At 49.9% G+C, this 22,720-nt stretch overlaps 1 protein-coding gene across 5 annotated transcripts; it reads left to right on the forward strand.

Annotated features, from left to right (window-relative positions):
• Positions 1-1,766: 1,766 nt before the first annotated feature.
• SERPINB6 (serpin family B member 6) lies at positions 1,767-15,702 on the forward strand. 5 transcript variants are annotated; one of them, XM_055263043.2, is made up of 7 exons: positions 1,767-1,886; positions 4,196-4,370; positions 7,941-8,087; positions 8,886-9,003; positions 10,689-10,831; positions 14,795-14,950; positions 15,165-15,702. In XM_055263043.2, exons 2-7 carry the CDS (start codon positions 4,206-4,208, stop codon positions 15,564-15,566), a joined length of 1,131 nt encoding a protein of 376 aa, XP_055119018.1. In that variant the 5' UTR covers positions 1,767-1,886; positions 4,196-4,205; the 3' UTR covers positions 15,567-15,702. The 5 variants fall into 5 exon arrangements, with proteins under 5 accessions (XP_055119018.1, XP_055119015.1, XP_055119016.1 ...); XM_055263040.1 differs by having other exon boundaries at positions 1,870-2,295; XM_055263041.2 differs by lacking the exon at positions 1,767-1,886 and adding an exon at positions 2,043-2,172.
• The last annotated feature ends 7,018 nt before the right edge of the window (positions 15,703-22,720 follow it).

The raw sequence follows: 22,720 nt of genomic DNA on the forward strand, positions 1-22,720 counted from the left end.
AGGAGTCTTGCTCTGTTGCCCAGGCTGGAGTGCAGTGGCATGATCTCAGCTCACTGCAACCAACCTCCGCCTGCTGGATTCAAGCAATTCTCCTGCCTCAGCCTCCTCAGTAGCTGGCACTCCAGGTGTGCACCACCATGCCTAATTTTTTATATTTTTAGTAGCGACTGGGTTTCACCATGCTGGCCAGGCTGGTCTCGAACTCATGACCTCATGATCTGCCTGCCTTGGCCTCCCAAAGTGCTGAGATTACAGGCATGAGCCATCACGCCCTGCCAAGTAAGTTCTTTAGTGGTGATTTGTGAGATTCTGGTGCATCTATCACCTTAGCAGTATACACTGAACTCAATTTGTAGCCTTTATCCCTCACTCCTTTCCCACCCTTTTCCCCCAAGTCCCCAAAGTCCATTGTATCATTCTTATGCGTTTGCATCCTCATAGTTTAGGTCCCACTTATGAGTGAGAACATACAATGTTTGGTTTTCCATTCCTGAGTTACTTCACTTAGAACAATGGTCTCCAATCCCATCCAGGTTGCGAATGCCATTAATTCATTCCTTTTTATGGCTGAGTAGCATTCCATCGTATACGCATACCACAGTTTCTTTATCCACCCTTTGATCGATGGGCATTTGGGTTGGTTTCATGTTTTTGCAATTACGAATTGTGCTGCTATTAACATGTGCAAGTATCTTTTTTGTATAATGACTTATTTTCCTCCGGATAGATACCCAGTAGTGGGATTGCTGGATCAAATGGTAGTTCTATTTTTAGTTATTTAAGGAATCGCCATACTATTTTCCACGGTGGTTGTACTAGTTTACATTTCCATCAGCAGTGTAGAGGTGTTCCCTTTTCACCAAATCCACGCCAACATCTATTATTTTTTGAGTTTTTGATTTTTTGATTATGGCCACTCTTGCGGGAGTAAGGTGGTATCCCATTGTGGTTTTGATGTGCATTTCCCTAATCATTAGTGATGTTGAGCATTTTTTCATGTTTGTTGGCCATTTGTATATCCTCTTTTGAGAACTGTGTATTCATGCCAGCCCACTGTTTGATGGGATTTTTTTTTCTTGCTAATTTGTTTGAGTTTCTTGTAGATTCTGGATATTACTGCTTTGTCGGATGTATAGATTGTGAAGATTTTCTCCCACTCTGTGGGTTGTCTGTTTACTCTGCTTGACTATTCCTTTTGCCTTGCAAAAGCTCTTTAGTCTGCTTTTTTTTTTTTTTGAGACGGACCAGACTGGAGCGCAGTGGCGACATCTCGGCTCACTGCAACCTCTGCCTCCTGGGTTCAAGTGATTCTCCTGCCTCAGCTTCCCCAGCAACTGAGATTACAGGCACACGCCACTACACTCGGCTAATTTTTGTATTTTTAGTAGAGACGGGCTTTTGCCATGTTGGCCAGGCTGGTCTGGAACTCCTGACCTCCAGTGATCCGCTGCCTCGGCCTCCCAGTGTTGGGATTACCGGCGTGAGTCCCGCGCCCGCCCCTGGCTGGCTTCTTTGCCGCAAGCTGTTTTATCAGCAAAGTCTTTGTAACCTGTCTCTGGTCCGCTCATTTTTAAATGCGTGTTCTGCACTCCCCAATGAATGGCCATGGATCAGGAGCTGGCCCCTTTCTGGAAAAAGGCAGGCATTCAGTCTCTACAGAGGCACCATAAACACGCTGGTGGGGCCCTGCACAGTCGTCAAAGTCAAGGCCTCCAGGCAGCACTCGCGGCCCCTCTGGCCGGCGGGTGGGGTTGACCCGCAGGTCCCGCCCCGCCTCTCCCTCCGCGCTCCGGACGGGCGTCGCTAGCTCGGGACCCGGGACTCCGCCCGCCTCCCCGCGGGTATTTGAGGTCCGGGGCGGCTCCGGCGTCGCTTCCCGCTCTGGAGTACGTGTCTGGCTTGGGAGCCGCTCGGACACGCCAGCTTGGGTTTGTCGCTCCCAAGTCCGGAAAGCCGGGGGCGCGAGGGGGGAGGGGGTACGGTGGGGGTCGCGCGGGGCCAGGAACGCACGCGTTGGTCCACGGCGCGCGGGGACGCAGGAGCCCCGAGAATGGGGCGTGGCCGCGCGGGGCTGTGACCCCAGCAGTCCCAGCGGGGCGGGGGCCCGGGCGAGCGTCCGGCTTGGATTCCCTTCCGGAGCCTCGCAGCGGCAGAGAACGGCGACGCGGCCGGGTGAGTCGTGTGTGGCCGCGAGCCCGGTCGGTGACGCCGAGGACCCCGGGCGCATAGGCCCAGCGGCCACGGAAGAGGCGGCCGGCGCGGGATGGGGGCGGCGCAGAGCCTTCCGGGCCACAGGTGACCCCAGTCGGCCCCGCGGCCTCGGTGACCGCTCGCCCGCTCCGCGACCCGGAGGACGCGTGCTCAGTCTAGGGGCGCCGAGTGTTGGGAGCCGGGCGGGAGGCGGAGAGAGGCAGAGGGGTCGGCGCCAAACGCGGTCATCCGGGCCCCCTGCGTGTGTTCACTGGACTGGCCGTGCTGGGCTTGGCCGATTCGCAGCGTTTTCCAGACCTGTGGAGACAATCGTGTGGACCAGCCGCGATCTCCTTACCCCTCTGTGTTTGAGTTAAACTCCCTACAGGCAAACTATTACAAGCTTTGATGTCTTCAAGGCAAAGAGGAAACTTTAACTACAAATTGGCATTTAAATTATTTTCTTCCTTTTTTTTTTATTTGTCCTAAAGATTGGCTTTGGAAAACTGAGGTACAGAAAATTAATAATTAATGTTCACATGCTGTCAGGAATACTCAGATGCGAGGGGTGGGGGCACCTGAGTCCATTTTTTGGGCACTTTTGCTTTCTGGGATGCTCTCGTGCCTAAGGACAGCCCTGCAGCTGCTGCATCCTTTCTGGTGGGGGTCAGGCCTGATGCGATGAGATCTGATGTGTTCAGTGACCTTCTAGTTAAGGTCCTGGGCCGGCCTTGTATTGCTGGGGCTTTTATGTGTGCTGGGATTAACACCAGTGACTGCTGTTATCAGCATAGAGGGCGTTTGTTCTCATTTCAGGACCGTATCTGAGTAATTGCATCCATTGTGATGTGCCACCAAAGAGAAAAGTACTTTGGTCATACTCGACTATGTAAACTAAGTATTTTAAGTTACGGCCAATTCCAATGCATTTTATTACAATTCAGCATGAAACACTTAACACAGACCAGTAACAGTAGAGTGAAATTAGAATGAATAGAACCAACATTCTTTTCCATATATGTAATAATAAGGGCACCCAAGCAGATGTTGTACGGTCCCGTGGAAGACCACACACCTTACATTTCCAGGCTTACTGCACTTCGGATTAGGCCAAGGCATCCAAAGAAAGAAAATATATATATATATATATATTTTTTTTTTTTTTTGCCGGGCTGGAGTGCAGTGGTGCAATTTTGGCTGACTGCAGCCTCCGCCTCCCAGGCTCCATATCTGGCTAATTTTTGCATTTTTAGTAGCGATGGGGTCTCACCATGCTGACCAGGCTGGTCTCAAACTCCTGACCTGGTGATCTGCCCGCCTCGGCCTCCCAAAGTGCTGGGAGTACAGATGTGAGCCACTGCGCCTGGCCTGAAAATAATGTTTAACTCGCATTTATATGTTACGCTGCTCAGATATATTAAACACACACATACACAACACACACACACACACAGACACATACACATTGCACAAGGAAACAGAGGGACAAAGCAGGAAGTCCAAGTTTCCATTAAACCAGTCTTTAAATGGTTAAAATTAGTAGGCAATAAAGGCATCCTTAATAGAAGTTGAGAAGCACAATTCAATAGTGACAGCTAAAAAAATTTTTCAAATTAAAACAGTACATTTAAGCCCACAAAACACAGCAAAGAATACAAACATAGAAGCAAAAGTCATACATGCCCCTTCTATAATTCCGCCCCAAGGAAGTGACTCCAGGAAAGGGTGCCTCCTCCCGCACTTTCTCCACGCGCGGGCAGGCGTGCAGGGAGGAGTCCTCACAAAACAGGGCTGCATTTCACATAGAACTCTTTCGTTTTCCACACTTAACATTAGAAACACACAAAATAATGTGGAGGGTCCTAAAAAGAAACACCCAGAGTTCTGTGTGTGTTTCTGCTTGCCCGCCGAACCACAGCATCGGCGGTGACTGTCAGTAAGGCGCGTGAGATGCAGTCGCGTGGAAGCTGTGCTTATGTGATACTGATTTTAAATCTTGTTCCAGGTCTGCCATCATGGATGTTCTCGCAGAAGCAAATGGCATCTTTGCCTTAAACCTTTTGAAAACGCTGGGTAAAGACAACTCGAAGAATGTGTTTTTCTCACCCATGAGCATGTCCTGTGCCCTGGCTATGGTCTACATGGGGGCAAAGGGAAACACCGCTGCACAGATGGCCCAGGTACAGCTTCAGGGCAGCCACAGGTGCTGTTACCTGTCAAGTGAGCTGGTCCTCCACATTGCAGATCCCAAAGGGATTGCTCGAGATGGATGACTGTGCAGTATTGCGGGGTGGGGGTGGAGAGTTTACAGGGAAGGGCATGCCACCCAGGCTGGAGCACCCTGGGGACAACACCCTGAATGACCCACTGGGGTGGAGAGGGGGTGCCCAATTCAGAGGAATGAATGATTTCATCATCACATGGCTTAGCTTGTTTGCGAGTTTGTAGATGGTTGTAAAGTCACAAGGTTCAGGTTGAGTCCTGTGATGATCTTTGGGTACTGTCATCTGCTTTTTGGTGGTTAGGAGTCTTTGTTTTCTCATTTATGTGTAAAGCCTTCTTAGAATGGCATTTGTCAGCTAAACATGTTTTCAGTAGTGTTCTGGTTAGTTGTGTAACCAGCTCTCCCAGCTTAGCAGCTTTCGGGTTGTTGAATCCGGGCGGATTGAGTGGTGCTTCTGCACCACTTGGCACTGGATGGGTCCCTTGTGGGGCTGCGTCAGCGGGGGCTCAGCAGGGCGCTGGGGTGTTCTTCTCTGTGGCCTTCTCCACCGGGGCCTTCCACATGCTTCCTTCAGCAGGGTTGCCTTGGCTCCCGTAGGCCAGGCGGCTGGGTTCTGAGAGGAGGTGCTCGCAGAAGACAGGCTTCAAACAAGTGCCTATCAAGCCTCCACGTGTGCCCTGCTTGCCAAGGCCCCACTGCTAAAGGCAGGCGCATCTCCGCACCTGAGAGGGGCTGAGCGAGGGTGTGCACACCAGAGACGTGGCTGGTCGGGGCCACCCGTGACTGCTGTGGTCTGCCCTCTGGACCTGGTGGTTTCCTGGGAGTCTGAGATCCAGGTGTAGGCAGGGTTGGTTTCTCCTGCAGCCTTTCTCCTCGGCTTGTAGACACTGTTTTCTCCCTGTGTCGTCACGTGATCATCTCTGCGTGTGTGTCTGTGTCCTCGTCTCCTCTTTCTTATAAGGACATGAGTCCTATTGGATTAAAGCCCAACCTAACAGCCTTATGTTACCTTAATCACCCCTGTAAAGGCCCTATCTGCAAATGCAGTTCCATCTTGAGACACTGGAGTTGGGACTTCAGTGTGTAAATTTGGGGGGACACATGCAGCCCATCACAGTAGGTGTGGGAGGCATGTGGCCGTCACCAAACAGTGGCAATTCCCAAACCCAGCCTGGCACGTATTGTCCACCTCTGAGCCCTGGGTGCAGGGCGTTCCTTGATGAGCCTCCACTGCAGCTTCCCAGAATTGTCCCTTCTCCGCTGCTGCCCTGGCTGTGCTCTGCCCTCTGTGTCCTGGTGTTGGCTCTTGGCAGCTCCTTTCCTGTTCTGTAAGAAATGGCCCGTGCTTGCTGCCCTCCCAGCCTACCTCCCACCTGTAGAACGTGGGCACCCAGAGGCCTCCCTGCACTTTGAGCCGTCTCTCCCATTTAGTCCAAGCTGTTATAAGTGCTTGAAAACCACTGTGGGATTTCTATCAACTTAAAATTCTGCTTCCCTGGACAAAAGCACCCCCACTGAACCCCACCCCCATCCTGAGTGCTCCGTGTTGGGTTGGGAGTCAGGGTGCCAAGGGAGAGCCTGCCAGATGGTCTGTAAGATGCTGTCTGAATCTTCTAAGGTTTAACAAAGTGGATTTGGACCTCACCCTTGAGGCCATCAAATCTGGGATTTGATCTTTGCCCTGAGGCCATCTCTTTTAGAATCTTTTGCCAGCTGGAGAGGCTGCGAAGAAGAAACATTTTTATTCTCCACCCAGTACATCCTGGATTGGAAATAGTTCCTTTAAATTCTGCTTGAAAAGGGAACAGTTCCTTCATCTTTCTCTTCCCATGTGTTATCCTAGGCAGCAAAAAGAAGCCAGATTCCTCCATCTTTCTCTTCCCATGTGTTATCCTAGGCAGCAAAAAGAAGCCAGCTTCCTCCTGAACCCCTTAGCCAAATGCAGGAGTTCACGGGGGAAACACTCCATCCTCCCTGTCACTGCAGGTGACCTTCTTTCCACTTCTTCAGCTGGTACACACACAGCCCTCCTTTCTCCAGCCCCCAGGAGTCATTTCGTCCTGTCCGTCCAGACTCTGCCAGCTGCCTGGGTCCAAGGCCGGGGCCACATGTTTTAGGTTTTGGTTATGGCAGAATTCCACTTCTGGATGGCTGCATGTGTCAGCTGTTGTCACAAAACAAACCATCCCAAACTTAGTGGCTGGAAATAACAGTGATTGATTATTTCTCAGATTCCGTGGCCTGAGTGGGCAGGACTGCTCCCAGGAAGCAGTGCGGGTCACTCATGCAGCAGTTTCAGTGGACACCTGGCCCAGAAGGTTCAAGAAGGCCTCTCTCACGCCTGAGACCTCGATTCTTTTTTTTTTTTGAGACAGAGTTTTGCTCTTGTTGCCCAGGCTGGAGCACAATTGCATGATCTCGGCTTACAGCAACCTCCGCCTCCCGGGTTCAAACTTCAAGCGATTCTCCTGCCTCAGCCTCCCGAGTATCTGGGATTACAGGCATGCACCATCATGCCAGGCTAATTTTGTATTTTTAGTAGAGATGGGGTTTCTCCACGTTGGTCAGGCTGGTCTCAAATTCCCAACATCAGGTGATCCACCTGCCTTGGCCTCCCAAAGTGCTGGGATTGCAGGTGTGAGCCACTGCACCTGGCTGTAGGCCTTGATTCTTCAAGCAACTCTCCCCACAGGTGGTGGCACCTTCTCCAGGGCTTTCCATGTGGCCTTCGGCAGGATAGCTTGGACTTCCTTTTGTCGTGGTGGCCAGGGTACAAGAGAGTGAACATGGCAGCTGTCAGGCCTCTTAAAAAGGGCCTAGGCCTGGAACGGCATCACTTCTATTGAATGCTACCTACTGTATCATTAGTCAGAGCCAGTGACGGGCATTCCAGACCCATGAGCAGGAGGGAGCCTGCCCCTTCTGACACCAGGAGTGGCCTGCATTTGCATAGACAGGAGGTCTGGTTGGCACCCTTGTTTGCCACCAGACTCCAAGTACTGAGCATCAGGAGCCTGGGTTTGTGGAGGGCATTGCAGCTCATGCCAGCACTGACAGGGTACAGGGAGGGGCTTTCAAGACCCTTCTGGCCTTTAATCGGATGGATCTGTTTTTTTTTTTTGAGACTGAGTCTCACTCTGTCGCCAGGCTGGAGTGCAGTGGCACGATCTCGGCTCACTGCAACCTCCGCCTCCCAGGTTCAAGTGATTCTCCTTCCTCAGCTTCCCGAGTAGCTGGGATTACAGGTACGCACCACCAGGCCCAGCTCATTTTTGTGTATTTAGTAGAGATGGGGTTTCGCCATGTTGGCCAGGCTGGTCTTGAACTCCTGACCTCAGGTGATCCTCCCGCCTTGGCCTCCCAAAGTGCTGAGATTACAGGCGTGAGCTGCTGCGCCCAGCCTCAGATGGATCTTTTAAGCAGTAGTAAGGGTCTGGATGGTTGTTAGGCTGAGTTTGGGGTTGCCCCATTTCCTGAAGTCAGAGCATACAGAAATGATGTGTTTTCATTCTGTTTTTGATTTCAGGTACTTTCTTTCAATAAAAGTGGTGGTGGTGGAGACATCCACCAGGGCTTCCAGTCTCTTCTCACCGAAGTGAACAAGACTGGCACACAGTACTTGCTTAGGATGGCCAACAGGCTCTTTGGGGAAAAGTCTTGTGATTTCCTCTCAGTAAGTCATACTTGCTCTTATTCACTAAAGAAATAAAGGTGGCCAGGTGGTGGGGGCTGGGGTCCAGCAGGAAGTGTGTGGCTCTAAATGCCATTATGCCATACGTAGGCTTTTGTTGTTTGTTTCTTTTCACCTGCCAATATGTTTTAAATTCTCTGCATTTCAGTAAGGTGGATCTACTTCACGCTTTTGAACTGTCTTGTCAGCATATTCTCAGGCAGCTCCTTGATGCATGGCTGCTCCCTTAAAGGATCCAGCAGTTGGTGGAGTTTGTTTGATATTCAGAGACTGATTCAACTTAGTTTTTTTTTTTGAGGCAGAGTCTCGCTCTGTCACCCAGGCTGGAGTGTGGTGTGGTGGCCTGATCTCGGCTTACTGCAACCTCCGCCTTCTTGGATCAAGTGATTCTCCTGCCTCAGCCTCCCGAGTAGCTGGGATTACAGGTGCATGCCACCATACATGGCTAATTTTTGTATTTTTAGTAGAGACGGGCTTTTGCCATGTTGGCCAGGCTGGTCTCGAACTCCTGAGCTCACATGATCCACCCGCCTCGGCCTCCCAAAGTGCTGGGATTACAAGTGTAAGCCACAGTACCTGACCTTGACTTAGTTTTTAAGCTAGAATTAAATATAGCTAAAGGTAGGAAGTTGTATTTTAGGTTAAGTCTTCATATTTATTTGTAAATTATGTATGTCAATCATAAAATTATAGATTTTCTGATTTGGTGCAATGAAGAAGTAGGCTGTTGGTGTTCATCATTTTTGTAGCCAGGCAGTTATGTCACTCTGTCTATCCTAGTCTTTTAGAGATTCCTGCCAAAAATTCTACCAAGCAGAGATGGAGGAGCTTGACTTTATCAGCGCCGTAGAGAAGTCCAGAAAACACATAAACACCTGGGTAGCTGAAAAGACAGAAGGTGAAAATGTATTGTTATTCTACTTTTATAATAACATCTTAATCCATTTTATTGTCAGTTCCTTCACAAGACTGTCAATTGTAAACAGGAATTTTTTTTTTCTCTGAATAACTGCAAACTTAAAAAATCTGCTTCTGAAATCAGTTGCCATTATTTGACATTTTGGAAATGCTCAATGTGTTCTGTTCTTTCTGGTTTCTCCCTGTTTCCTTGGTGTACCCGTGATGTCTTTCAGTGTTTGGTGCACCTCTTCTGGACCAATCTACATTTTAATTTTGAGGAGGGAGTTAATGTGTTAATGTTAAGTTTTTCCTTTCAAAAATAACATAAAAAATTCACAGTATGGATCTCAAGCTGCCTCCCTCTTGGGTAGTACAGTCTACAGTTTTCATGCATTGCTGTGGGACACTGGGTCATGCCCTGGTCCATCTGTGGTTCTTTTTTTTTTTGAGACGGAGTCTCGCTCTGTCGTCCAGGCTGGAGTGCAGTGGCGCAATCTCAGCTCACTGCAAGCTCCGCCTCCCGGGTTCACGCCATTCTCCTGCCTCAGCCTCTCCGAGTAGCTGGGACTACAGGCGCCCGCCACCACGCCCGGCTAATTTTTTTGTATTTTTAGTAGAGATGGGGTTTCACCGTGGTCTCGATCTCCTGACCTCGTGATCTGCCCGCCTCGGCTTCCCAAAGTGCTGGGATTACAAGCATGAGCCACTGCGCCCGGCCCATCTGTGGTTCTTAAACTTTTTTTTTTTTTTTTTTTGAGACAAGTTCTCCCTCTGTCACCTAGGCTGGAATGCAGTAGCACAATCACAGCTCACTGCAGCTTCAATTCTTTTTTTTTTTTTCTTTGAGATGGAGTTTTGCTCTTATTACCCAGGCTGGAGTGCAATGGTGCAATCTCGGCTCAATGCAACCTCTGCCTCCCAGGTTCAAGTGATTCTCCTGTCTCAGCCTCCCAAGTAGCTGGGATCACAGGCATGCACCACCATGCCCGGCTAATTTTTGTATTTTTTAGTAGAGACGGGGTTTCACCATGTTGGCCAGGATGATCTCAATCTCTTGACCTCGTGATCCGCCCACCTTGGCCTCCCAAAGTGCTGGGATTACAGCCTCAATTCTTGGGCTCAAGCGGTCCTCCTGCTTCAGTCTCCCAAGTAATTGGGACTACAAGTAGCACCACCATGCCCATCTAATTTTAATAAATTTTTTTTTAAGAGACAAGGCCTCACTGTGTTGTCCAGGCTGGTCTCAAACTCCTGGCCTCAAGTGATCCTCACACCTCAGCCTCCCAAAGTGCTGGAATTATAGGTGTGAGCCACTGTGTCTGGCCTAACTGTTCTTTAAGCTTGTAAAGAACATCTTTTGACTGCCCACCTTTTTGATAATCCTTTAAGTTCCTGTCTTTACGTCATAGGCACCCATGATTGCTTCCTATCTCGTGTTATGAACTCATCCTGCATAATTAACATGTATTTGTTCACTTTGTGTGTTTTATTCAAATGATCATATTTTTCTTACCAGGAGATTTTGTTGCTTTGCTTTAAGGACACGTATCCCTTTCTATTTGGGGGACAGTGGAACTCTATCCGTGCACTTGACTGCTGAAGGAGAAGGCCCCAGCCAATTCCTGATGTGTTGAGAATCAGCAGCCGCTCCTATCTAACGCGGTCTTTAATTCTTCCGCTCAGGTAAAATTGCGGAGTTGCTCTCTCCGGGCTCAGTGGATCCATTGACAAGGCTGGTTCTGGTGAATGCTGTCTATTTCAAAGGAAACTGGAATGAACAGTTTGACAAGGAGAACACTGAGGAGAGACTGTTTAAAGTCAGCAAGGCGAGTAAGGTGCCGTGACAGGAGCAGCGCCTGTGTTCACACGAGCGTCTCCGACTCGCAGGCCGGCCTCTCGCGTCTGCACCCGTGGGGCCTTTCTGTCCCTGCCTCTCCTGCTTGTCATCCATCGGGTGGCCTCGTGTCCCTGGGCTCCTGGCATCCGCCCTGCCACCTACAGGGCAAGCCTGAAGCTGCAGCCCTCAGGCTCGATCAAGGTCTTAAAGCTCAGACTCCATATATGGTGTGCCATCTTCTAGCGGACATTTCCTCCTTTTCTCTAGCTTCATTCCCATCAGGACCTACACACTCCTTTCTTTCTGGAGGCGTCCCGGGAAGCTACCGCGCCTCCTGCTGGCCTCCGTGCCACACTGCAGGAGCGGAACAACTCACCCTGCTGAATTGAGGCTGAGCAGGGAGGACTGTCTGACAAGTGCCAGACACGTAGCTGGTGCTTAGTAAATGCTGAACCAATGAGTGATATTCAGTCCTCTCTTGATAGTAAGGATAAGTACAGATGTTTGTTTTAAAACCACCAAACCAAACACGTAGACACTGAGATTAACCACCTCCACTTGGAAGATGTCATTTGCTGATGGCCCTCTATCTTCCTCTCACTGAATCTTCTTTATTGTCTCTTGTTTTGTTTTTCTTTAACTATAGAGATTTTTGAACATAGACAAAGTAGACAGAATAGATTAATTACAGTGTATTCTTGATCATTGACCATAGTTAGATCTTTCAGGCTAACTTGAACTTGAGCCTTCAGTTTCTCAAGAAATTTATTTTCATTGTCTATTCTCCACGCAATTCAGAAAGAATTATTTTCTTTGAAGCTTTATTCTGAAATGAACTGTCCTATTTTCCCCTGGCAAAATAATTTCTCTCTTTAAAATTTCATGATTAACAAGATGTACGAGGGCTTTGTTTGATTACAGATAACAGAAACCCCAGTTCACCATGGTTTAGCTCCTAGGAGCTCACCTCCCCTGCCAGGAGGTCTGGAGGCAGGTGAGACCTGGGCTGGTCTGGCACTGGGGTGATGATCCCAGGGAGCTGGCCCCACCATCCTCACCATGTGGCCTTCTTCCTCATGGTCACAAGGTGGCTGAGCTGGCTTCAGCAGTCCGAGCGGCAGGGAGGGGGAGGAACAAGGGGAGGGGAGGAGAGCCTAAACCTTCCCCTTAGTGGTTCTGGCTTTCAGAAAGGGAAAGCTTCTTTCTATATGGTGTAGGTCAGAACTATAGGTCTTGTTTTTTGGGGAGATGTGGAATCCTGTCATGCTTTCCGAGCTCTGCAGTGAAGAAGGGTGAAGGAAGGGGCTGCAGTATTGAGTGTACCAGCCTGAGGGCAGGGGTGTACCTCCAAGGGCACAGATTTTGAGTTGATACAGATTCTTATTTTAATTTCATTTCCTTCCATATAAACTGGAACTTGTCTATATAATTGTGTATTTAGAGAATCATTCAGTCACTAAGGTTAGATCGTTTTATAAGATTGGAGGCTTTGGACCCTGAAGGGGTGCAGGGAGGAATTACTGAAGGCAGGGGCCAGCAAACTTCAGCCTACAGCAAAGCCAGCCCACCACCTAATTTTTTTTTAAAGGTTTATTGAAACACAGCCATGCTTATTTTTTTTTTTTTTATTTTTATTTTTCCAAGACAGGGTTTCTCTCTTGTTGCCCAGGCTGGAGTGCAGTGGTGCCATCTCGGATCACTGCAGCCTCCGGCTCCCGGGTTCAGGTGATTCTCCTGCTGCAGCCTTTTGAGTAGCTGGGATTACAGGTGTGTGCCACCACGCCTGGCTAATTTTTGCATTTTTAGTAGAGACGGGGTTTCACCACGTTGGTCAGTTTGGTCTCGAACTCCTGACCTCAGGTGATCCACCTGCCTCGGCCTCCCAAAGTGCTGGGATTACAGGCATGAGCCACCGCGCCTGGCCCATGCTTATCTACTTACTTATTTCATTCTGTAACAACATTGAGTCATTGTGACAGAGACGGTATATGTAGCCACAAACCGGAAAATCATTCCTGTCTGGTCATTTATGGAAGAAACATGCCTGCTGCTGGCCAAGGAAGTGAGTGGGGCAGCCGAGGCCCAGGAGACTGCTCTAGCCAAAGGCTAAGGGCCAGCCCAGGCGAGCCTCTACCACGGGAAAGCAGAAAGCTGCTGCCACAGTGTATTTTGTTTATTCCATTTAACAGAAGAATGTGCTACACCAGAGACTGGGGACCATATGGCGTCTTTGACTGTGCCTATTGCAGGGTATTTCCTCAACTCACAGGAGCAGCTCGGAGTTAGGAACGGAGGAGGATTGTTGGATGCGGTGTGGCTCCTGGCCTCTAGTCTTTCTCATTGGCTGGCTGGGGTTGCTGGCCAGTGCAGGTTTTTCTGGTGAGATGTGTAAATGTTGCCTGGCCTTTTCAGCATCCCAGCTCATTAATTTGTGTATGCATTTATCATTTATTCAGCGGAGATTGACTGAGTGCCTTTTTTTTTTTTTTTTTGAGATGGGGTCTCAGTCTGTCTCCCAGGCTGAGTGCAGTGGTGCAATCTTGGGTCACTGCAACCTCTGCCTCCCGGGTTCAAGTGATTCTCCTACCTCAGCCTTCCGAGTAGCTGGGATTACAGGAGCACACCACCACGCCCAGCTAATTTTTGTATTTTTAGTAGAGGTGGGGTTTCACCATGTTGGCCAGGCTGCTCTCGATCTCCTGACCTCAGGTGATCCGTCTGCCTCGGCCTCCCAAAGTGGTGGGATTACAGGCATGAGCCACCATGCCCAACCTGACTGAGTGTCGTCTATGCATCAGGCATGGTGCTAGGTATTTTTCAGTCGTGCACAAAACCAGCAAAGCATGCTTGCCCTGGTGAAGCTTATGTTTTCTTAAGGGAGAGACAGCAAGCATACATAAGAAAATAGGAGCGTATTAGACAGTGGCAAATGGTACAGAGACATACCAAGGGAGGGGATAGGAAGCTGTGTTTGGGGTAGGGGTGTAGTGTCAGGTTAGATCTATCAAGAGCAGCTTCTCTGCCAAGGTGATTTTCAAACAAAGACCATAAAGAGGCAGAAGCTCACTCTCCGGGTTCTGGAGGACAAGCTTACTGCATAGAGATGAGATGAACTGGGTTTGCTGGCAGTGCAGTGAGGAGGCCTCAGTGACTATAGCAGATAAGCAAAGGGAGAGGGAACCGGGGACGAGCTCTTATCACAATTCCAGGCTTTTTAGGGACTTTCAGCTCCTGCTCCGCGTAAATAGGGAGCCAGGGAAGGGTGTCCAGCCAAAGAACAATGTGATCTGCCTCAGGTTCTACCGGGTCCCTCTGGCTGTTGTGCTGGGAACCATCACAATCATATTATCACAATATTCCAGGGCTAGGCTGGTAGCAGAGGCGGAAGGAACAGGTCAGATTTTGTTATATTTTCGAGGTAGAGCCAATATAATTTGCCAGTGAGTCAGACACAGGGTGTGAGAGAAAGATAGGAGTCAGGGGCACTCCAGGGCTTTTGACCACTGGACGGTGGCACTGTCTTCAGCTGAGATGGGCAGAGTTGTAGTAGACAGAGCCGACTTGGAGGATCTACGGAGTGCCGCATTACAGGTGGCATTGGGAGTTTCTTTTATGTCCAAACGTAGGTGTCAGGTGGGCAATAAAATGCAGGAGTCCCAAGGACAGGGTGGAGGCCCAGGCTGGAGGTAAGTTTGGTATGATATTGTGTTTAAAGTCATGAGACTGAATGTGATCAATGAGAGGAAAGACATGCTGGGTTTGGGCCCTGGGCACCCCAGTTTCTGGAGGTTGAGGTAGTGAAGACCGCAGAGCAGGCGCTGCCGGGTGTTCTGGAAGCTGGGGAGAAACCGAGCTCCGTTTCTCCCTGCAGAGAGTGGCCGGCTCCGACAAATTTGTCCCATGTGTCAGTGGGGTCTTGTTTCAACTTAATGTTTATCTGTTTTCTTTGTAGAATGAGGAGAAACCTGTGCAAATGATGTTTAAGCAGTCTACTTTTAAGAAGACCTATATAGGAGAAATATTTACCCAAATCTTGGTGCTTCCATATGTTGGCAAGGAACTGAATATGATCATCATGCTTCCGGACGAGACCACCGACTTGAGAACGGTAACAGCTAAGCTGCGAGCGAGGCGTGCTGGCGAGGAGCCACTCGGGGGTGTCTGCTGTGGCTGCTGTCCCCACTTTGCGGTCAGCCGTTTAACACTGGACCGCTGCTGACCATAGCCATGCTGCCGCTGGCGTCTGGCATCCACAGCATAGCACAGGGCCCTGCTGGGCAGCAGCACCCTAGGTCTTAAAATCTTCAACTCTCTCCCTCTAGGTGGAGAAAGAACTCACTTACGAGAAGTTTGTAGAATGGACGAGGCTGGACATGATGGATGAAGAGGAGGTGAAAGTGTCCCTCCCGCGGTTTAAACTGGAGGAGAGCTACGACATGGAGAGTGTCCTGCGCAGCCTGGGCATGACTGATGCCTTCGAGCTGGGCAAGGCAGACTTCTCTGGAATGTCCCAGACAGACCTGTCTCTGTCCAAGGTCGTGCACAAGTCCTTTGTGGAGGTCAACGAGGAAGGCACGGAGGCTGCAGCCGCCACAGCTGCCATCATGATGATGCGGTGCGCCAGATTCTTCCCCCGCTTCTGCGCGGACCATCCCTTCCTTTTCTTCATCCAGCACAGCAAGACCAACGGGATTCTCTTCTGCGGCCGCTTTTCCTCTCCGTGAGGACAGGGCAGTCTGTGTGCAGCCCCTCTCCTCTCTGTCCCCTGACACTCCACAGTGTGCCTGCAACCCAAGTACCTTATCCGTGCAGTGGTGGCAGTTGAAAAATAAAGGACCCAATTGTGGGATGCCGTGTTCACTCCGTGCGTTTGTGTCTGTGTGGGAGATGTTGCCTAGGATCTGAAATTGCTGCTCTGGGTCTGGGTTATGTTAGTAGGGGCGGCAATGACCACTTAGCTCACCCTTGCTTGGGGGAGGTGTTGCCCACCCCCCACAGCCATGGGGACCCCACAACTTCACTGTGGGCAGACAGCTGCCCTTGAGGTCGGTGGTGTGGTGACTCTTCCTGGGCACAAGAAGACAAATGGTGCTTCTCTGTCTCCTCTACTCAGTAGTGGAGTCTCATCCCACTTCTAGGGAGAGAATGGGGTGCTACAGGGAGGTGCAGGGAGCTCAATTCCAAAATTACCGCAAGCTCTCCGGAAGCCTGCCACGGAGGTGGGGGGAGCAGGTGAACCAGACGAGGGTGACAGCAGTCCCCTTCCCTGTGGGTGTTTCTGCTTCCCTGGGGAGTGGTGGGTCACATGCCTGTTCACACACACACACTGCCCACTTCCAAAAATGTCAAATGATGGTAGTGTTCCCTTTATAGCAACGGAGTTTACAGCGACTTCACGAGTCAGCACCAGGTGCCTTTCTGTTTTGCTGAAGTATTTCAGACAGAAAAGACAGCTAAGGTTTCTGGGGCCATTTGAGTTACTTGCTGGAAATGCGATCCCTGCACCCAGCCATTCAGGAGCAGAAGGACGGGTCAGGCTCAAATGGAGCCGCATAGTGTTCCAGGGAGGCAGGAAGGACTTCTTTTGCAGGCAGTGGGAGGCTGGCCTCTCCTCCTTTACCTGGTGCAACTGTGCTCTCATGTGCTCTCACTCTTCCTGGTCCTCTTTCCACTTAGTGTCCAGGCTGGGGTGACGGATGGCACTCAGGAGCAGCAGGAGACGTGGCAAGGATGAGTGGGAGAGCAGGGGAAAGAAGGGCCAGGCAGTGCTGGTTTTGTCCCTCATACTCCCTGCTCTGCACAGCATTCTTGTTTTTTGTTTTTTTTTGTTTTTTTGAGACGGAGTCTCGCTCTGTCGCCCAGGCTGGCGTGCAGTGGCGCCATCTCGGCTCACTGCAAGCTCCGCCTCCCGGGTTCACGCCATTCTCCTGCCTCAGCCTCTCCGAGTAGCTGGGACTACAGGCGCCCGCAACCACGCCCGGTTAATTTTTTTGTATTTTTAGTAGAGACGGGGTTTCACCGTGGTCTCGATCTCCTGACCTCGTGATCCGCCCACCTCGGCCTCCCAAAGTGCTGAGATTACAAGCGTGAGCCACCGCGCCTGGCCTGTTTTCTGTTTTTGTTTGTTTGTTTTGAGATGGAGTCTCGCCCTGTTGCCCAGCCTGGAGTGCAGTGGCACAATTTCGGCTCACTGCAAGCCCCACCTCACAGGTTCAAGCGATTCTCCTGCCTCAGCCTCCCAAGTAGAGTAGCTGGGATTATAGGCATGCGCCCGGACAATTTTTGCATTTTTAGTAGAGACAAGGTTTCACAATGTTGGCTGGGCTGGTCTCAAATTTCTGACCTCAGGTGATCCAGCCCGCCTCGGCCTCCCAAAGTGCTGGGATTACAGGTGTGAGCCACTGCACCCGGCCTCAGCTAATCTTTTGTATTTTTAGTAGAGACAGGGTTTTGCTATGTTGGCCAGGCTGGTCTTGAACTCCTGACCTTGTTATCCACCCACCTTGGCCTCCCAAAGTGCTGGGATTATAGACGTGAGTCACTGCACCTGGCTCATTCCTGTTTTTTTTTTTTTTTTTTTCTCTTATTGAGACAGTCTCGCTCTCTCGCCCAGGCTGGAGTGCAGTGGCATGATCTCAGCTCACTGCAAGCTCTCCCTCCAGGGTTCACACCATTTTCCTGCCTCAGCCTCTCCAGCAGCTGGGACTGCAGGCACCCATGACCACACTCTGCTAATTTTTTGTATTTTTAGTAGAGACAGGGTTTCACCGTGTTAGCCAGAATGGTCTCAATCTCCTGACCTTGTGATCCTCCCACCTCGGCCTCCCAAAGTGCTGGAATTACAGGCGTGAGCCACCGTGCCTAGCTCATTCCTGGTATTTTTTAAAGAATGGGGACAAGGGGACTTGAAACAAAGGCTGAGGGTGGGGCAGGATCCATTTATGTGATGCTTTCAGCATGATGGAGACAGCTTCTGCACTGCAGCTGGCAGCCACTGCCGTGTCCAGCTCTTGGGCTGAGGCACAGGGTCCACATCTTTGCTTAGGGCCAGGGAGTGGGGTAAATGGAAGTCTCTAATCCTTCAGGTATCATTCCCTTTCCCCAGTTATAAGGATGGTATCACTAGTGAGTTAAGATGAACATTCAGGATCCTATTTGGTGTAGAATTAGTGGGTTTATTAGTCTCAGTGACTTCAAGAATGAAGCCACAGACCCTCACGGTTGAGTGTTACACTTTTAAAGACAGCGTGTCCTATGTTTCTTCCTGCTGGCGGGTCTGTGGATTTACTAGCTCAGAAATAAAGCTACAGACCTTCGGAGTGAGTGTTACAACTCTTAACGCAGCATACCTAGAATTATCTGTTTCTCTTACTGGGATCATGGTTTTGGTGGCTTCAAAAGTGAAACTGCAGACTTCCATGGTAAGTATTACAACTCATAAAAATCAACATGGAGCCAAAGAGCAAAACAACAAAGCAGTCATCACACAGAAAGAGAACCGAGCAGTTTACCACTGCTAGTTTTGGGCAGCCTGCTTTTATTCTCTTATCTGGCCCCACCCACGTCCTGCTGATTGGTAGAGCCGAGTGGTCTGTTTTGACAGGGCGCTGATTGGTGCGTTTACAATCCCTGAGCTAGATATAAAGGTGCTCCACATCCCCATCAGATCAGTTAGACACGGAGTATCAACACAAGAGTTCTCCAAGGCCCCACCAGAGCAGCCAGACGCTGAGTGTTGATTGGTGCACTCACAAACTCCGAGCTAGATACAGGGTGCTGATTTGTGTGTCTGCAAACCTTGAGCTAGATACAGAGTGTCAATTGGTGTATTTACAATCCTTGAGCTAGACATAAAGGTTCTCTAAGGCCCCACCAGAGCAGCTAGATACAGAGTGTCGATTGGTGCATTCACAGACCCTGAGCTAGACACAGGGTGCCGATTGGTGTATTTACAATCCCGGAGCTAGACATAAAGGTTCTCCATATCACCAGACTCAGGAGCCCAGCTGGCTTCACCCAGTGGATCCTGCACCAGGGCTGCAGGTGGAGCTGCTTTCCAGTCCCCTGCCGTGCGCTCGCACTCTTCAGCCCTTGGGTGGTCGACGGGACTGGGCGCCGTGGAGCAGAGGGTAGCGCTCATCGGGGAGGCTCCGGCGGCACAGGAGCCCATGGAGGGGGTGGGAGGCTCAGGCATGGCGGGCTGCAGGTCCTGAGCCCTGCCCCGTGGGAAAGCAGCTAAGGCCCGGTGAGAAATCGAGCGCAGCGCTGGTGGGCTGGCACTGCTGGGGGACCCAGTACACCCTCCGCAGCCGCCGGCCTGGGTGCTAAGCCCCTCATTGCCCTGGGCCGGCAGGGCCAGCCAGCTGCTCTGAGTGAGGGGCCCGCTAAGGCCACGCCCACCCGGAACTCCAGCTGGCCCGCAAGCGCCGCGTGCAACCCCGGTTCCAGCTCACGCCTCTCTCTCCACATCTCCCTGCAAGCTGAGGGAGCCGGCTCTGGCCTTGGCCAGCTCAGAAAGGGGCTTCCACAGTGCAGCGGTGGGCTGAAGGGCTCCTCAAGTGCCACCAAAGTGGGAGCCAAGGCAGAGGAGGTGCCGAGAGCGAGCGAGGGCCGTGAGGACTGCCAGCATGCTGTCACCTCTCAATATGTGTTACTGATCTCTGACAGGGGAGGAAAACAACCAAGACCACACATCCCGCTCTGGAAGGCTCCCTGGTCCCTGCTGAGTTACCGCCCCTTAGCTGTCTGTGACATCACCTTTGAAGGGTTATCTGTCACTCTTAATTTGATTATAATACAGTAAAAGGCACAACCATCTGAGTAATGCCTCTACGTCTTTTAGGAAATGGCACGAGAAGACATTGGGGGGATTTTAGAGACAATCTTGCTTCATCATGTGGGCTGGAGTGCCATGATTCAATCTCGGCTCACTGCAACCTCTGCCTCCTGGGTTCAAGCGATTCTCATGCCTCAGCCTCCCGAGTGGCTGGGGTTACAGGCATGCACCACCACGCCTGGCTAATTTTTGTATTTTTTTCAGTAGCGATGCGGTTTCGCCCTGTTGGCCAGGCTGGTCTAAAACTCCTGACAAATGATCCTCACAGGCGTGAGCCACCGTGCCTGGCCAGAAAAATATTTTTCAACTGTGTACAGGGAAGTAAGGGTTTCTATTATACGCAAATCCCGTGGGATTGTTTGTGCCAGGGAGATCTGTTCTTTCTCTGCAACTCACTATATCCTCACCTGCTCTTCCTCATATGCCTCCCACCCTTACCCTTCTCTCCCCTGGGTTCATGCTGTTCTTCTCATTTCGATTCACTCTCCCTGAAAGGACTCAGCCTTCGCCAGTCTGTGTAGACATGGTTCTGGGCTGGATGGCCCTCTGAGCCCGGCCAGGAGGCTGACCGTGGTCATGCAGATGGTGGCAGGATCCTTGGGTGCACTCATTTTCAATAAGGGCCTTGGACCTCTTAGCGTTCCTCCTGAAGCTGCGGTGGATAGTCTTGGGGAAGGAGAGTGGAATCACTGGCTCAGGCCTGCCTAGATTGCGCACACACTGGGCCTTGCTTCTATTCACTCACGCGCTGAGACCGTTTGCATCTGGGTGAACAGGGCACACATCCAGTTCCCACGTGGATACTGCATGCGGCTCTCAGGGCACAAATCATTCCAATCTTAACAGATGCAAGAAATAAAAGAGAGGAAACACTCTTTAGTTCATTGCATATTGACGAGCACAAGCTTGGTAAGGTTGTGTTTGGAAATTATGTATGGGAAGGGAATGATGTATGGGAAGTAAGCTTAACCCAGTAATATGAAGTGGATGCAGCATGATAAAATGCATGCCACATCTGTTCCATTATAGAATAAAGAAGCAAGATCGTAGGATCATATCCCTTGATGCAGAAATAGCTGTCTCATTCTAAAGGAGAACACGGCAGCTGATAGACACAAGCCACAGTCCCATTAATTGATAGGGTTGTTTTTTCAGTCAGCCCTGCCAAATGCAAAGGGCTTTACATACACTGAATAACATTACATTTCCAAAGCAACCTTTTGAGGTGGATATCAGCTCTATTATTGTTGTTTTTAATCTGTAGACAAAAGTTTGGATGAATTTTTTTATCCTTCCAAAAGTGTTCCCAGTCTAAGTAATTAACCTATTCTCTTAGTCATTTAGATACTTTTATAGAATCAAGGGCAATTATATTACCATTATTCTCGAATTTCACAACTATAAAATTGTACACTTGGGACAGAAAACTATATCTTAAAGGGAAGAATAAATGAAACGAAGTTTGATTTCACTTTTCTGTGTCATTTTTGGAGACTTTCTGGAAGGACAGGCCAGCCATTAGGCTAGTAATCGTGTCTATTCTGGCCGTTTCATCTGGCCACGCGTACAAGTTCAAGTTCAATTTTTGGCAAACTTGAAAACACAGTAACTTTATGTATGTTTCTAGTAAAATATCCTCTTTTTTTTTTTTTTTTTTTGAGACAGACTCTCACTCTGTCACGCAGGCTGGAATTCAGTGGCACGACCTCAGCTCACTGCAACCTCCGCCTCCCAGGTTCAAGTGATTCTTGTGCCTCAGCCTCCTACATAGCTGGGATTACAGGCCTGGACCACCACACCCGGCTAATGTTTGTATTGTTTTTGTAGAGACAGGGTTTTGCCATGTTGGCCAGGCTAGTCTCAAACTCCTTGCCTCAAGTGATCCACCCACCTTGGCCTCCCAAGGTGCTGGGATTACAGGAGTGAGCCACTGCGTCTGGCCAATTTCCCCTTTCTTACTTAAAACCCAGAACCTCCTAATTTAGCTCTTAAAATACACCCGCTTGATGGTCAAGGGCAGCTGGGGATTTAGCTCCTCAGGCCCTCCTATGCTTGCCCCCCAGCCCCTGTCTCTCTGCACAGGGCAGCCAGATGCACGCTCATGAGACTTTGCTAAAAGGTGACGGGCTGCAAAGGGAAATTCAAGTTGAAAGTAAGTGCTATGGCTTCTCAGTGAACTTGGAGGTCATTTAAAATATCCTTTTTAGAAATAACACTTCCTTTCCCCCTTATTCTTAGAGGAAACAGATAAGCGCTCAGCGGAAATCTGATTAAAGAACAACCTGCATTTTTTTTTTCTGAAAACATAGTCAGAACTTGTGTTTTTTTCAGTATGCGAACCCTGTCACGGGTGAGCAGCACCTACCAGGGCCATAGGTGCTGGAGTAGAAGACAGTTGTAGGTAAAGAAAGGCAGATTTATTAGAGAAAGTATGATATACGTCGTAAGGTCAAAATGGGCAAAATCAGCAAGAGAGCTCAGTGCAAGGGAACAAAGGCTTGCTGAGGGTTTTAGAGGATGGTTCTCGGGCTGATTGATAACTCCAAGGCAGTAGGGAGCTCGCTTGCATTCTTCTGTCAGCAGAGGTGTTTGATGATAAGTTGAAGTGTTTGATGATAAGCAGGAAGTTTGTGAGTTATGTACATTATTTGCACAGGTGGGTCATATGTTTTGGGCCATAAAGAAAAGCGAACCTGTAGCTTATCTGCTTTCTCTCTTTGCTTTCCCCTAGTCCTGCCAGCCTAACTCCTTTTTCCTCATTAGGAATCCACAATTCATTAGGATTCATTAGGAATCCTATATGGCACCTACACAGTAGTTACCAGTTATGGAAGGTTTCACTTTCCAGTGTTTCAGTTACCCATGGTCCAAAAATAGGTGAGTACAGTACTGTGGGTGTGAGGGAGAAAGAGAGATCATATTTACATAACTTATTTTTTTGAGACGGAGTTTCGCTCTTGTCCCCCAGGCTGCAGTGCAGCGTGATCTTGGCTCACTGCAACTTCCACCTCCCTGGTTCAAGCGATTCTCCTGCCTCAGCCT

This window comes from Symphalangus syndactylus, chromosome 23 (genome assembly GCF_028878055.3).
Source record: "Symphalangus syndactylus isolate Jambi chromosome 23, NHGRI_mSymSyn1-v2.1_pri, whole genome shotgun sequence".
Classification (NCBI taxonomy): domain Eukaryota; kingdom Metazoa; phylum Chordata; class Mammalia; order Primates; family Hylobatidae; genus Symphalangus; species Symphalangus syndactylus.